At 36.6% G+C, this 14,273-nt stretch overlaps 1 protein-coding gene across 1 annotated transcript in view; it reads left to right on the top strand.

Annotated features, from left to right (window-relative positions):
• The window catches only part of APOB (apolipoprotein B), a gene marked incomplete at both ends in the record, with an annotated part of 35,874 nt that extends 23,039 nt beyond the window's left edge, over positions 1–12,835 (top strand). Inside the window, 4 exons of the mRNA XM_079550694.1 lie at positions 362–7,942; positions 8,721–8,835; positions 9,744–9,927; positions 11,015–12,835. Of these exons, the coding sequence (XP_079406820.1) occupies positions 362–7,942; positions 8,721–8,835; positions 9,744–9,927; positions 11,015–12,835 (9,701 nt within the window). The remainder of the gene's footprint in view (positions 1–361; positions 7,943–8,720; positions 8,836–9,743; positions 9,928–11,014) is intronic.
• Between the last annotated feature and the right edge of the window lie 1,438 nt (positions 12,836–14,273).

The following is a 14,273-nucleotide window of genomic DNA, read 5'->3' as shown; positions in this document are numbered from 1 at the left end:
TCATATATGAAGTACGATAAAGGCAACATTAAATAAAAGGGAATGTCAGCTATGCTCTAGTTTCAGCTATTCTTGTTAATTTTAAATAATAACATAACTTTGCATCATCTTGTGATTATATTTAATAAAGTAATGTAGATATTTATTTATAGTTTGAATTTTTAGCCCTGAATACCAAAATAGAAAGAATTTTTTTAGAAAAATTTTGAACCAACATTTTTGCCTTTAAAGAGAATTATTATAACATTAACTACAGTTTAAGCAGCCACATGAAAGCTTAATGGCACTGGAGAAAATGGCATCTTAAAGTAAAAAGGGATATATTACATTGTTATCTTTTGTCTCCTTTTTCCTATTTCAGGTTCTGGAGAAGCATCTTATAGTAGAAATGGATTCACTTGTGCATATGAAAATCATCTGAAGCACAGACTCTTAACTTCGGATTTTAAAATGTCTAGGACAAAGAGTTACGAACCTACATCAGTTTCAAACTGTACCATATTTCTAATGGCATCCAGTGCTCTGGGTCCTCAGCTTTCATTTTCCAGTGATATTGTTTCTGAAAAGACAAATAACATGAATATTAATAATGTCAAGATAGAAGGGCAACTGGAAGTGGCTTCTGTGTTTGCAAGAAGCATTTACACTATGTCAAGCTCATACAATGAAAAGAGACGAGTTTTAGAAGGGAAGTCAAATCTGAGGTTGGATTCTTCTTACCTTCAAGCTACCAATCATCTATCTGGTAGATACACTGATGGTGTACTTTCCATTACTTCAGCTTCTGATGTACAAAATGGACTATTAAAGAACACAGCTTCACTGAAGTATGAAAATAGCCAGCTGAAAATAACATCTGAAACAAATGGAAGGTATCTACATCTTGCAGCTGTCAATAAACTCGAATTCCTTTTGTCAAAGAAGATGGCAGCACTTCGCTCTGAGTACCAAGCCACTTACAAGCAAATCCAATCTTATGCCTTGTTCGCAGGTTCTCTCAATTCCCAGGATCTTGTTTTCAACACTGATTTCTCTCTGACTGATCAAAGGAATCGAGCTGCACATAAGTCATCACTCAATATTAATCAGTATGGTTTAGCCAGCAGTGCAACTACAAATGTGCAGTTTAGTCCATTGACAATGCAAAGTGAAATGAATGCCAAACTTGATACTTCTGGAGGCTCTATGTCACTGTCATCATCTGGGCGCTATGGAAAAAACAATGCAAAATTCAATCTAGGTGGAAGAGTGAGTTTAACAGAAATAACGCTGGGAAGTGAATATCAGAGTACAGTTCTGAGTATGGACAATAAACATGTCTTAAACTTCAGAATTAATAGAGAAGGACTCAAATTTTCAAATAATTTGCAAGGGTCATTCAAAGAGATTAAGCTGGAGTACACAAATGACTTGAATATTCCTGGCTTATCCCTGACGTTTGTTTCAAAGTTAGACAACAGCTTCAGCTTTGACAAGTTCCACAAGCATGTTTTTGACCTTCAGCTGCAGCCCAGATCACTTACAGTTAAGCTGAACAATAATATTAAATACACCAAGACTGAAGTTTCCAACAAAGCAGAACTTCTCCTTGAGCTTCTGAAGCTGAACTTGGGTGGCAATATGAGAGCAGCCTATGGAACAGATGAAGTAAGGCATACCTACACCATTACATATGCTGATCTAACTGCAAACTTTAAAACAGACACAGTTGCAAATGTCCAAGGTGCAGCAGTGAGTCACAGAGTTAATCTGAATGTGGCAGGACTGGCTTCCTCCATTACTATGAATACAAACTGTGATTCCAAATCTCTCCGTTTCAGCAATGCTCTGCGTTCCACTATGGCCCCATTCACTATCACTGCTGATGTCCACACCAACGGTAATGGAAAGCTGATTGCTCTGGGTGAACACACAGGAGACCTTTATAGCAAAATTCTGTTCAAAGCAGAGCCTCTTGCTTTCACCTTCTCCCATGATTACAGAGGATCTACCAGTCATAGCTTCAAATCTATGAGAAGATACACTACACAGCTTGATAACAAATTTCATACTCTTTTTACTCCATCGGAGCAGTCGAGTGCTTGGAAATTGAAAAGTCAGCTAAACAATAACATATATTCACAAGATATCAATGCTTACAATGATGCAGAAAAGATTGGTGTGGAACTCAGTGGAAGAGCTTTAGCAGATCTCTCTGTGATGGATACAGCAATCCAACTACCATTCACATCTGAACAAGTTAATGTAATTGATGTATTAGGCCTCAGGGACAGTATTTCAGAGCCTCAAGAATTCAGCATCTCTGGCTCAGTGAAGTATGACAAAAATAAAGATATGCATGTTATTAACCTACCATTCCTGGAACACTTGCCAGTCTACTTCGAACAAATCAGAGGTACCATTCTATCCACGCTGCAGGCTGTACAGAATTACCTGAAAAACATTGACATAGATCAATATATGAAAAAATACAAGGCAACTTTAGATGAATTACCACAGAACCTTAATGATTACATGGACAAATTAGATCTGAAAGGCAGAGTTAGCACCATAAAAACTAATTTGATTGCTTTCACAAAGGACTATAAAATAACATCTGATGATCTCGAAATTGTTCTGGAAAAAGCCCTGGCTAATCTTCAAGAAATACTGCTCCAGTTTCAAGTCTATCTGGTACAAATAGAGCAGTACATCAAAGAGAATTATGATCAGTTTGACATTAATGCACTTATTGCGCAACTTCTTGACAAAATAGTTGAAAAAATGACAGCTATAGATGAAAAATATAAGATAAGAATGACTGTAGTTGACACTATTCAGAAGTTACAATTTTTTTTTAATCAGTATTACCCCAGCAACATTGGAAGCAGCACTATGGCTTGGATTAAAAATGTAGATGATGAGTACAGGATCACAAGTAGGATACAGGAGAACCTAGAACAGCTCAAGATTCAAATTCAGAACATTGATATCAGAAGCTTTGCAGAAAATTTGAAACGGAAGATTAAAATGATTGACGTTAAACAGGTATTAGAAAAATTGAAGCGTTCATTACCAATTAAAAAAATGAAAGAAGTTCTTGAACAGATCAAAGACTTTATTCTGAATTGGATGGAGGAGTACGAAGTGTCTGAGAAGATCAGTGCTTTCCGAGGTCATATGCATAAACTGATTGTAAAATATGAAATTGATAAGCACGTGTATTTTTTACTGGACAGAATGATAGAACTGCTTAACCAATACAGAATAAAAGAAACTGTCCGGAAAATGATGACCTACCTGAGAAAAATTGATGTGAAGACATACTTTGATAAAATTATGGCTCTTATTGATGATGCTGTCAAGAAAGTGCAAACCTTTGATTATGAAATGATGATAAAGAAACTCAACAAATTCCTTGACATGATTATAAAAAAACTGAAATCTTTTGACTATAACCAGTTTGTTGATGACACAAATAACAAAATCCAAGAAATGACACAGAAAATAAATGAGGAACTCAGAAACCTAGAACTTCCACAGAAAGCAGAAGCATTGAAACAGTATATAAGAGATTTTAGTACTGTAGTTTCAAAATACATAGAACAACTAAGGGACACCAAGCTTGTTGCTATAATTAACTGGCTCAAGGAGCTCATCGACTCAACAACATTTATTAATCTGAAAGCCAAAGTAAATGAGCATCTGGAAGATCTGCGAGAGAGGATTTCTGACATGGATATCTCCAAGGAATTCGAATGGTATCTTCAAAAGATAAGCCAGTTCTACAATTCAGTTGTCATGTACATTTCTGAACAATGGAACACAGCTTTTAAAAAAATTGTTACTTTGGCTGAAAAGTATGATCTAAAAAATTGGGCTGAAAATTTAAACCAGTTTATTGAAACAGGATTTAAAGTCCCTGAAATAAGAACATTTGTAGTCACTATACCTGCCTTTGAATTCAGTCTTCGAAGTCTTCGGGAAGCAACTTTCCGAACACCGGACTTCATTGTTCCACTGACTGATCTGAAAATCCCCTCCTATGAGATAAATATTAAGAGACTAAAGGACATTAAAATCCCATCAAAATTTACAACTCCAGAATTTACCATTCTGAATACCTTTAAAGTTCCTTCTTATACAATTGACCTAAATGAGATTAAATTTCAGATTGTGAGAATGATAGACAAACTCATGTCTGGTGAATTTCAGCTGCCAGCAATTGATTTATATTTTAAAGATCTGAAGATGAGAGATATGCCTTTTTCTGAGATTTCTTTTCCAGAATTACAAATGCCTCAGTTGGAAATCCCAGAATTATTGATTCCAAAACTAAATCTGAATGAGTTCCAGATTCCTGACTTGAAGATACCAGAGTTCCAGCTTCCACGTATCCCACATACAGTGACTGCTCCTACATTTGGCAAATTGTCTGGTGCTTTTAGAGTTGCCTCTCCATTCTTTACACTGTCTACTCAAGCTGAAGTTCATAATACTACAACATCTGCAAACAGTCCAGAATTTGTGACCTCTCTTTCAGCTCAAGCAACATCCAAATTAGATTTCTTAGTTTTCAGTGTTATTGCAGATTCACATATCTTGGCTCCTGAAATGAAACAGCTGAAGCTTAAAAACTCCATGAAGGTCAGCCACAAGTTCCTTAAAGTGGACCATACCAATGAAGTAGTATTTTTAGGGACTTCTGTGTCAGGTGAAGCTGAAACTAGGGCAAAATTCTCTGCAACAAAAAATACAGTAGAACTTCAGAATAATTTAATGGTCAACCTGCAAAGAAAAATTCAGATGCAGAGTGGAACAGCATATTCTCACAGACTGAATATTCCACAAGCTGACTTTTCCAGCCAGGCTGATCTGGTCAATAACATGACAACAGAGGTAGAGGCAGGACGCATCTCATTTACCTCCAATGGCAAAGGAAACTGGAAGTGGACTTCTCCTAACTTCTCCGATGAAGGCACTCACAATTCACATGCCACCTTCAGGATTGACGGCCCTATTCTTATATTTTTTGCTGATTACAGAATAAATGACAGGTACCTGAAAGTCAGCCAATCTATGAGATATGAATGTGGTTTCCTAAATTACGCAACGCTTCAGGTTCAGTCTGAAATTGAGTCACAGCGTGTGGGACGTAGCATTCTCAACGTAAAAGGCACAGGACAGCTTGGAGGAATGAAAGTAGAATTAACGGGCTCTCACAATGCTCGTCTCAATGGACGGATTACTGGAACTGTAAATAATGAGTTTGTCTTCTTGGCACAGCCTTTTGAAATTCGCCTGTTAACCAACAATGATGGAAATGTGAAAATCAGCTTCCCGATGAAACTGACTGGCAAGATTGACTTCCTGAATAATTATGGTCTTTCACTCAGTTCTTCTGTTCAGCAGGTCAACTGGCAAGCTACTGGCAGGTTCAATCAGTACAGGTATTCCCATAACATGTCTGCTGGCAATAATGATGACAGAATTGAAGCTCATGTCGAAATGAGTGGAGATGCTAATTTAGACTTCCTAAATATTCCTCTAACAATTCCTCAGCTTCACATTCCCTATACTGGAATTCAGACTCCTCAGCTAAAAGATTATTCACTGTGGGAACAGGCAGGCCTGAGGGATTTATTGAAGACTACAAGACAATCTTTCGATTTAAATTTGAATGCTCAGTATGAGAAAAACAAAGATATGCATGTAATCCCACTTCCTTTAGCCACAGTGCATGAAGCACTTAACAAATACATAATTTTCTTCAACAAATATTTTGAGAGAGGAAGAAACACAGCTTTAGATTTTCTCACAAAGTCATATAATGAAGCCAAAACAAAATTTGACAAATACAAAATACAGACATCACTGAACAAACTGCCACGGACCTTCAGGATTCCAGGATACACTATTCCAATTGTCAATATAGAGGTTTCTCCTTTTACTGCTGAGATGCCAGCCTTTGGTTACATACTCCCAAAAGAAATAAGCACAACAGGATTCACAGTTCCATTTATTGGCTTTTCAGTACCATCTTACACACTAGTATTACCTTCTCTGGAACTTCCAGTTCTTCATGTTCCACAGGACCTACGCACTCTAAAGCTTCCTAGATTCAGAATTAACAGCCCGTCAAACCAGATCTTAATTCCTGCCATGGGAAACATTACTTATGACTTCTCATTTAAATCCAGCGTGATCACTTTGACTGCAAATGCTGGGCTGTTTAATCAGTCAGATATTGCTGGGCACCTTAGTATCTCGTCTTCATCTGTCATTGATGCACTACAATTTAAGCTGGATGGCTCAACCAGTTTGACAAGAAAAAGAGGATTGAAGCTGGCCACAGCACTGTCCCTGAATAATAACAAATTTCTAGGAGGAAGTCATGACCACAGTGTTAGTCTCACAAAGAGGAACCTGGAAGCTTCAATGATCACAAATGCAAAAATAAACACACCAGTTTTTAAAATGAATTTCAGCCAAGAGCTTTCTGGAAATACTAAATCTAAACCCACTATTTCTTCAGGGCTAAAAGTAACATATGACTTTACTACTCCTAAGAATGGCATCAGTTCTAAGGGAGGAGTTGCTCATAAACTTGCTTTAGAGACTCTTACGTCTTACCTGTCAGTAGAAACATCAACAAAGGGGAATATCGATGGAGCATTTTACACTGGATATTCATTTTCTGGAGCTCTAGACCATGAAGCAAACACCTATCTGCATGCTAATGGAGTTCGGTCATCTGTCAAGCTTGAGGCCAACTCCAAAGTAGATGGACTCTGGAACAGTGAAATGAAAGAAATACTTGCAGTTGAAGCATCTACCAGTCGTGTTTATGCAGTCTGGGAGCACAATGGGAAAAACTATGCACGATACACACCTCTCTTCACAACGACAGGATCTCAGAAATGCAAAGCAACCCTGGAGCTGGCTTCTTGGACAGTGTCAGCAGATCTTCAGATTCAAGCCACTCAGCCAAATTCCTTCCTGGACACCGCTTCAGTTAATCAGGTTGTCTTAATGAAAATCAGTCCTACAGACCAGAAAGTTGGCTGGAAGGGTGAAGGCCAAATTCAGTCATTATCTCTGAGACATGATATGCAATTATCGAATGAAAAGTCAAATGCAAAGTTTGATATTTCCGGATCTTTGGAAGGATACATGGACTTCCTGAAAAGAATTAATTGTCCTATTTCTAAGAAGAGCTTCTGGGATATCTTGAAGTTGGATGTCACTACTGTTGCTGACAGAAAGCAGTACTTAAATGCTTCAGCATCCTTTATATACAAAAAGAGTGATGATGGTTACTTTTTCCCTATGCCTGTGATTAGGTTAAGTGATGGCTTCACATTCAGCATTCCAGAGTTACACCTAAAGGCTCCAAGTCCTGTTCTCAGCACTCCAGAGTTCAGAGTTCCGTTCTCTACTCTCCAGGTCCCAGCGTACACCATTGACTTGCGTAATATAAAAATTCCACAGACACTAAACATAATGCCATTTGATGTAAATTTACCTACACTGCCAAAACTAAGATTCCCCAGAGTGGATGTAGGAGCCAATTATATTACATTAGAAGAATACAAAATACCATATTTTGAGGTGACAGTACCAGAATACCAGATAACTGTGTCTCAATTCACTCTTCCAAAGAGTATTTCTCTTGGCAGTTTCCATGTGGATTTGGATGAAGTAGCTAATAAGATTGCAGATTTTGATCTGCCTACCATTACAATTCCTGAACAGAAAATTGAGATCCCCCCTCTCAAGGTGTCATTGCCTGCTGGAATTTACATTCCATCATTTGGTGCCTTGACTGGATCTTTGAAAGTTGCCTCACCTCTGTATAATGTTACCTGGAGAACAGATTTAACAAATAAAAAGGAATCCTTTGAAGTGTCCATAGACTCGACCTGCAGCTCAACATTACAATTCCTGGAATATGACTTGAATGGTAAGACATTAAAATTCAGTAAGCTCAATTCTGGGAGAAATTGTACATAATGTTTTTCACATTTATTTTCTGTGACGTTGCTTATGAATTGGTTGCTATCTGTTAAACAGATCTCTTTTCATCTCTATCAGATTAGTCAGAGATCCTGAAGACTGATGACAAAATGTGTGGATAACTAATAGCATGCTCTGCTAAAAAAAGAAAATGGAAAATATCTCTTTATTATATAGCTGCTTCTTACTTTAAAATGCAGACATCATGACATTCCTCCATTACTTATAATAATACATGTAAAGGAGAGAAAGTAGGCTGACTTTTTATGTTATTCAGTTCAAATAAGGAAATATTTACCCCGTTCCCTTTGAACTGATTATATTTGATTTTGAAAATTACTCCAATTCAGAAAGCTCAGATGTCCCTTATTGCTTTTAGTTCTGGATTCTAGAATAATAATAATAAATACATCAGAATAAAACTATAAACTCACAAGAAATTAGAATCCCTATTTATGGCCTGCATAAATGCAAAATGTTATACCTCTGTCATTGTACGCATAGGGTAAAGTGGAATTTTTAAATACTATGATTGAACAAGCATTTTTATGTATTTTTATTTGAGGCGTTATTGAAGTTCAGGGTTTTTGGTTTTTTTTATAGTGCATAATTTTAATACTGTGAAAACACTCAACAATTGGCCTTCTAGTGGATAGCTTGACATATATTTTGTGTTGCTTGCTGGTAAATTCTGCTAATGCACACATCTGAAATCTGTTTCACAGTTGTTTCAAACTACAAATATGAAGAAGACAAGTTTGTAATGAAGACCACAGGCAGCTTTGCTCATCGTGACTTGAGTGCAAACTATGTGGAAGATCTTGCTGTTCAGGGATTTAGGTAAAGATTTATTCTGATAATATAATTTATAATAGACAAAAGTGCCAATTATGTGCATGTTGCTTTGAAAACCAATGCCCAAGAGTGCTTTGCTATAATTAGTAGAATCTATGTAACTATTCTGTCATTATTGGTGGTAACACTTTCAATCTTGAGATAGCTGGAATGCTATTCTCCCTGGGCATATCCATCACACTTTTTCTGAGCAGTCCTATTTCATATCATTGCTGAACTATAAACACAGCATTTTATAATCAGAGCAGTTCTAGATCTGGCCAACAGCACATTTTTTCACTGAAGGCCTCTGTAAACACAGACCATTAAAGAGTAATTTTTATTCACAAGTACCAGTACTGCAGATTACAGAGCTGACCTTCTAACTGCCTTTTTTGTCTGCAAGTGTTGTGTTTCACAGAATCACAGAAACAAACACCAAGGCTGGAAAAGACCTACAAGATCATCCAGTCCAACCATCCACCTGTCACCAATAGTACTCATTAAACCATGCTCCTCAACAGAAAATCCAGAAATTCCTTGAACACCTCCAGGGTCGGTGACTGCACCACCTCCCTGGGCAGCCCATTCCAGTGCCTGACCACTCATAAAGCTTATAATGGTGTAGCTGCACGTTTTGATTTGCTCTCATGATTTAATGAAAATTCTTAATGCAGCTCAAAATATTATCTAAAAAAAAAGGAAAAACTGAAATAGCATGAACTTTTGAATGTGTTAGACTAAATCCTAAGAAATATGGATAACAAAACCCTCCTTTTGTTACAAATTTATTATTTATGTAGATATATATAATACAATAGTGGTATTATATTTATGCATATTGCATTGTGTACTTCCTCAGGGCCTGTGCTATCTTAGTGTATTCCTTCATACCTATATATTCGTTGTTACAGAACTGTGGAGAACACTGCATCACTAGACATCATCAGCCCAACATTTGCTGACGTTCACGTGCGTTATCAAATGACTGACAGCATGATATCCTCCTCAGTATCCTCTCCTTCTGCTGGGATCTTGGGCTTTCTTGTTCAAATAGAAACTGACACCCTCAAGGAGAAATTTTACTACAGAACTCTGGTAAGCTTAATATGACAAAAAAAAAAGAAAAAAACCCTGAGTATTGTCAGATAAAAAAACCCTTTTTAAGTTTGTATGTGTGGATGCTAAGACGTAAATTAACCACTCTTTGTCGAAACAAAAAGTGTATTATCAGTAATTACAGTTTTTGTTGCCTATACTAGTCTTGCAAATTCTAAAAGTGGCATCTATGAGAAGAGACCATTTCAGCTTCACACAATTAATTTTGCCCTCTCCTGTGATCAAGAAAATATACCTGCTGAAAATGATGAAATTAAAGAACTAGTGTTTTTTATAAGCCACTGATTGGGTTTGGCATGTACACATTAGGCTATTTACACGTACCTCAGAAGTGGTCTCTATTGTGATCATTACATTGAAAGACATCAGATCATCCATAGAGTATCTTCTTTTTGAATCCATTAATATGGATTTTTGCTAACAAAATGTGCTACTACGATTGACATACTGCAATATTAAAACTATACATTCCAAGATGATACATTATATAAAGAATCATAATTAACACATAATTCACTACTTACTATTGAAAACTGGATTTTTTTAAAATGTAAATAGATTATTTTATGAGGTTCCTCAATTTCTCTGAGTAGCTTTCATTCTAAATTGGACCATAGATCTAAATGATTGCAAAATTAAGTTCTCTTATGTATTCATGATAATGAAAGGCAATTTGCATTAACTTTAAATAATTTCAAGAACTACTGGAGGGCTCATTTTCTTAAATTCACATGCTTTCTAAGAAATTGTGGGCATTTAGTAGAAAGGAAGGAAAAATCTTACTTAGAGTCCGATTTAAGCAAACAAACGAAAAACAGATTAAATTATGCCATAATACTCCTGTATAAAGAAGCACAGAGTAGTCTGGTACAATAAATTGTTCCAAAATAACCTCTCAAGATGACAGCAAGGATACAGTAGATAAAAATATGTAGTGTTTGTGTCCTAATATATAATAAAGTTGAAAGGATGCAGAATAAGAATATTGAAATACGTTCATTATAAATAGCATTGGATTCATTTTGTTTACAAAATCCCTTACACTTATCTTGTTTTATGCTTTCAGTCTGCTCCTCAGAAGGACGTTGATATATTCAAAAGTGAAATATCCTTCAGGAATTCTGACATGATTCAAATAAAATTCAACTGGAAAGAGGATGCTGCCAAAGACTTGCTGTTGGGTTTGAAAGAAAAAGTACCTAAAATGACGAGTGCAGTCTATAAGTGTGTTAATCGGTACTATAAGGAGCATATGGGACTGGATATAAGTGATGCCACTGTCATAATGAAGAATATGATGCAGAATAATGCTGACAAAGCTTACATGTTTGCTGTCAGACAAATAGATGAACTGGATGTTCAGCTTCGCACAGCTGCCAATGAAGCTTCTGACAAATATCAGGAGATGAAGGTGAAAGCTAGACAGCTATATAAAAGAGCAGCAGATCAAGCTCAAAAGATTGACTACGAAAGAATAAAAGCAAAGCTTTTGGATGCTACAGTTGACCTAATGGAAGAATATCACAAGAAAATAAAACACCTAATTGACTCAGTCATTGAATTCCTGAAGACCACAAAATTCCAGGTTCCTGGACTGTCTGAAAAATATACGGGTGAAGAATTATACCTTATGACTACAGAGAAGGCTGCAAAAACTGCAGATATATGCCTTTCAAAACTTCAGGAGTACTTTGATGCCTTGATTGCAGCTATCAATGAATTGGAAGTCAGAGTTCCTGCTTCTGAAACCATCCTCAGAGGTCGTAATGTACTTGATCAAATTAAAGAAATGCTGAAACATTTGCAGGAGAAAATCAGGCAGACCTTTGTTACTCTCCAAGAAGCTGACTTTGCAGGAAAGCTTAACCAACTGAAGCAAGTGGTGCAAAAAACTTTTCAGAAGGCAGGAAATATGGTTAGAAGCTTGCAGTCCAAAAATTTTGAGGACATCAAAGGCCAAATGCAACAGCTGTACAAAGATGCAATGGCTTCAGACTATGTAGAGAAACTTAGACCCTTGGCAGAAAATGTTCAAAAGTACATTTCTCAGATGAAAAATTTTAGCCAGAAGACATTACAGAAGCTTTCAGAAAAACTGCACCAGCTGCTCCTCTATATAAAGGCATTGCGGGAGGAATACTTTGATCCTACTACACTTGGATGGTCAGTGAAATACTATGAAGTAGAAGACAAGGTACTAGGATTGCTGAAGAATCTAATAGATACAGTAGTCGTTTGGTACAATGAATACGTTAGAGATCTTTCCGACTTGGTTACACGCCTCGCAGACCAGGTAAGAGAACTGGTGGAAAACTACAGCCAGGAATATTATGACCTTATAACTGATGTTGAAGGAAAAGGGAGACAGAAGGTTATGGAGCTCTCATCCGCTGCTCAAGAAAAAGTCCGATATTGGTCTGCAGTCGCTAAAAGGAAAATCAATGAGCTTAACAGGCAAGTTAAAGCAAAACTCCAGGAGATCGATGGGCAGCTTAGTGATTCTCAAGAAAAGCTAATCAATGTGGCCAAAATGTTAATTGATCTAACTGTAGAAAAGTACTCTGCATTCATGAAGTACATCTTTGAGCTTCTTCGTTGGTTTGAGCAAGCAACAGCTAACAGCATAAAACCATACGTAGCCATTCGTGAAGGAGAGCTTAGAATAGATGTGCCATTTGATTGGGAGTACATTAACCAAATGCCCCAGAAAAGTAGAGAGGCACTCAGAAATAAAGTGGAACTAACACGTGCGTTAATTCAGCAAGGTGTTGAGCAAGGCACCAGGAAATGGGAAGAAATGCAAACATTCATTGATGAACAACTTGCCACTGAGCAGCTGAGCCTTCAGCAGATTGTGGAAAATATACAGAAGCGCATTAAGACCTGAATGAACACGCAGAAGAGGAGAAATAATACGTTTGTACCGCAATGTATTTAAAAGTAACAGCAATTAACATACTGGAACTTCAGGTAGATACTGTTTGAATCTGAATTTGTAACTGAAAACTAAATAATCTACAGTAGGTTATTTTAATAAGTTTAGTAACCCAATAAATGAGTTCTTTATTACATTTTTGTGTCGTTCATTGAAGCTAGTTTTACTTGGGCCATAGGGCTGAATCCAACAATTGTCAAGGTCAATGGAAGTCTTTGCATTGTTTTCTGTGTATGTTGGATCAAGCAAATAATGTGCAATACATATTGTAAATATTCACAAAAACTATGAAATACATAGAAAAAGTGGATTTTAAAATAAAGGTCACATTTGTAAGCCAGACGAAAAATAACTTGGAAGTACATCTATTTCCCGGTGCAGAAATACCGTCGTAGATAAGTTTGGGAGAAGAAGAGAAGCACATACAAAAAAAAAAGGAAATGTTTTATTAAGAAAAAATAAATCTATGCATGTATCAGTTTTCATAAAAATAGGCCAAGAATTTTTTTTCTCAGTGGCTAATTTATGATTCAGAAATACTTGTTTTTCTTACCTGTTTCCCCATGATATCTCTTGCTTGACATCACATTGTCTAACTTCTAGTTTTCATGAGTTTGACTGTCAATGTTTCACTGATATCACTGAATAGAATGAGAGTCAAAATGTTTTCCTCTCCATCCTCTAGGCTGACCTCATTTAAATAATACTGAAGAATTCATTCACAATATGGGACTGCTTTTGAGTGGAAAATGGGACGTGTTTTGGTTTGTTTTCATCTGTTGGAATACTATATATAGTGCTCGAAAAAGGATTGCTTAGGCTGAAAAAATATTGTCTCTTTGAGAATAAACTCTTTAACAAGACTAGAAATTTTGTATGCATGTTTGTTTGATACCATCAGTCTACTCTGTAATATGATTTTTGCAGTTTCATTAATGAGAAACCAGAGGTTGTCTTACCCATTTGTTTGCAGCCATGACCTTTTGGAGTCTGGTTTCCACACATGGCATGGCAGGTTACATACAGGAAGAAATGGAGCACCAGTTTACCCTGTTTTCATCCTGAAGAGTTACAGTCTGTGTATGTCACTCTTCCCAGAAGAACCAGAGATATAAAACTCTGTTGTGTGTTCTATGAAGTCTCATATTAAATGAAGACACCGGCTTCAGAGCCTTTTCACCTTCATTCACAAGGAAACTGAAGCTTGATGTCAGATTACACAACTCATTTCCCTGAATTTCACAAATGTTTAAGCACAACCACATTTCTCAAACATTGCCTGATTCTCATTTCCCTCCATCATGACAAATAGCACTGTGAAACAAAGGACAGTAGAAAGAATTGTAAAAGCTATGGGAGAGGAAAGATTTAAAGATTTGTCTTCATGGCT

Source organism: Tetrao urogallus, assembly GCF_951394365.1.
Source record: "Tetrao urogallus genome assembly, chromosome: 2".
Taxonomy (NCBI): domain Eukaryota; kingdom Metazoa; phylum Chordata; class Aves; order Galliformes; family Phasianidae; genus Tetrao; species Tetrao urogallus.
The sequence above is the reverse complement of the archived record's forward strand: the minus strand, read 5'-3'. Positions and strand labels throughout refer to the sequence as shown.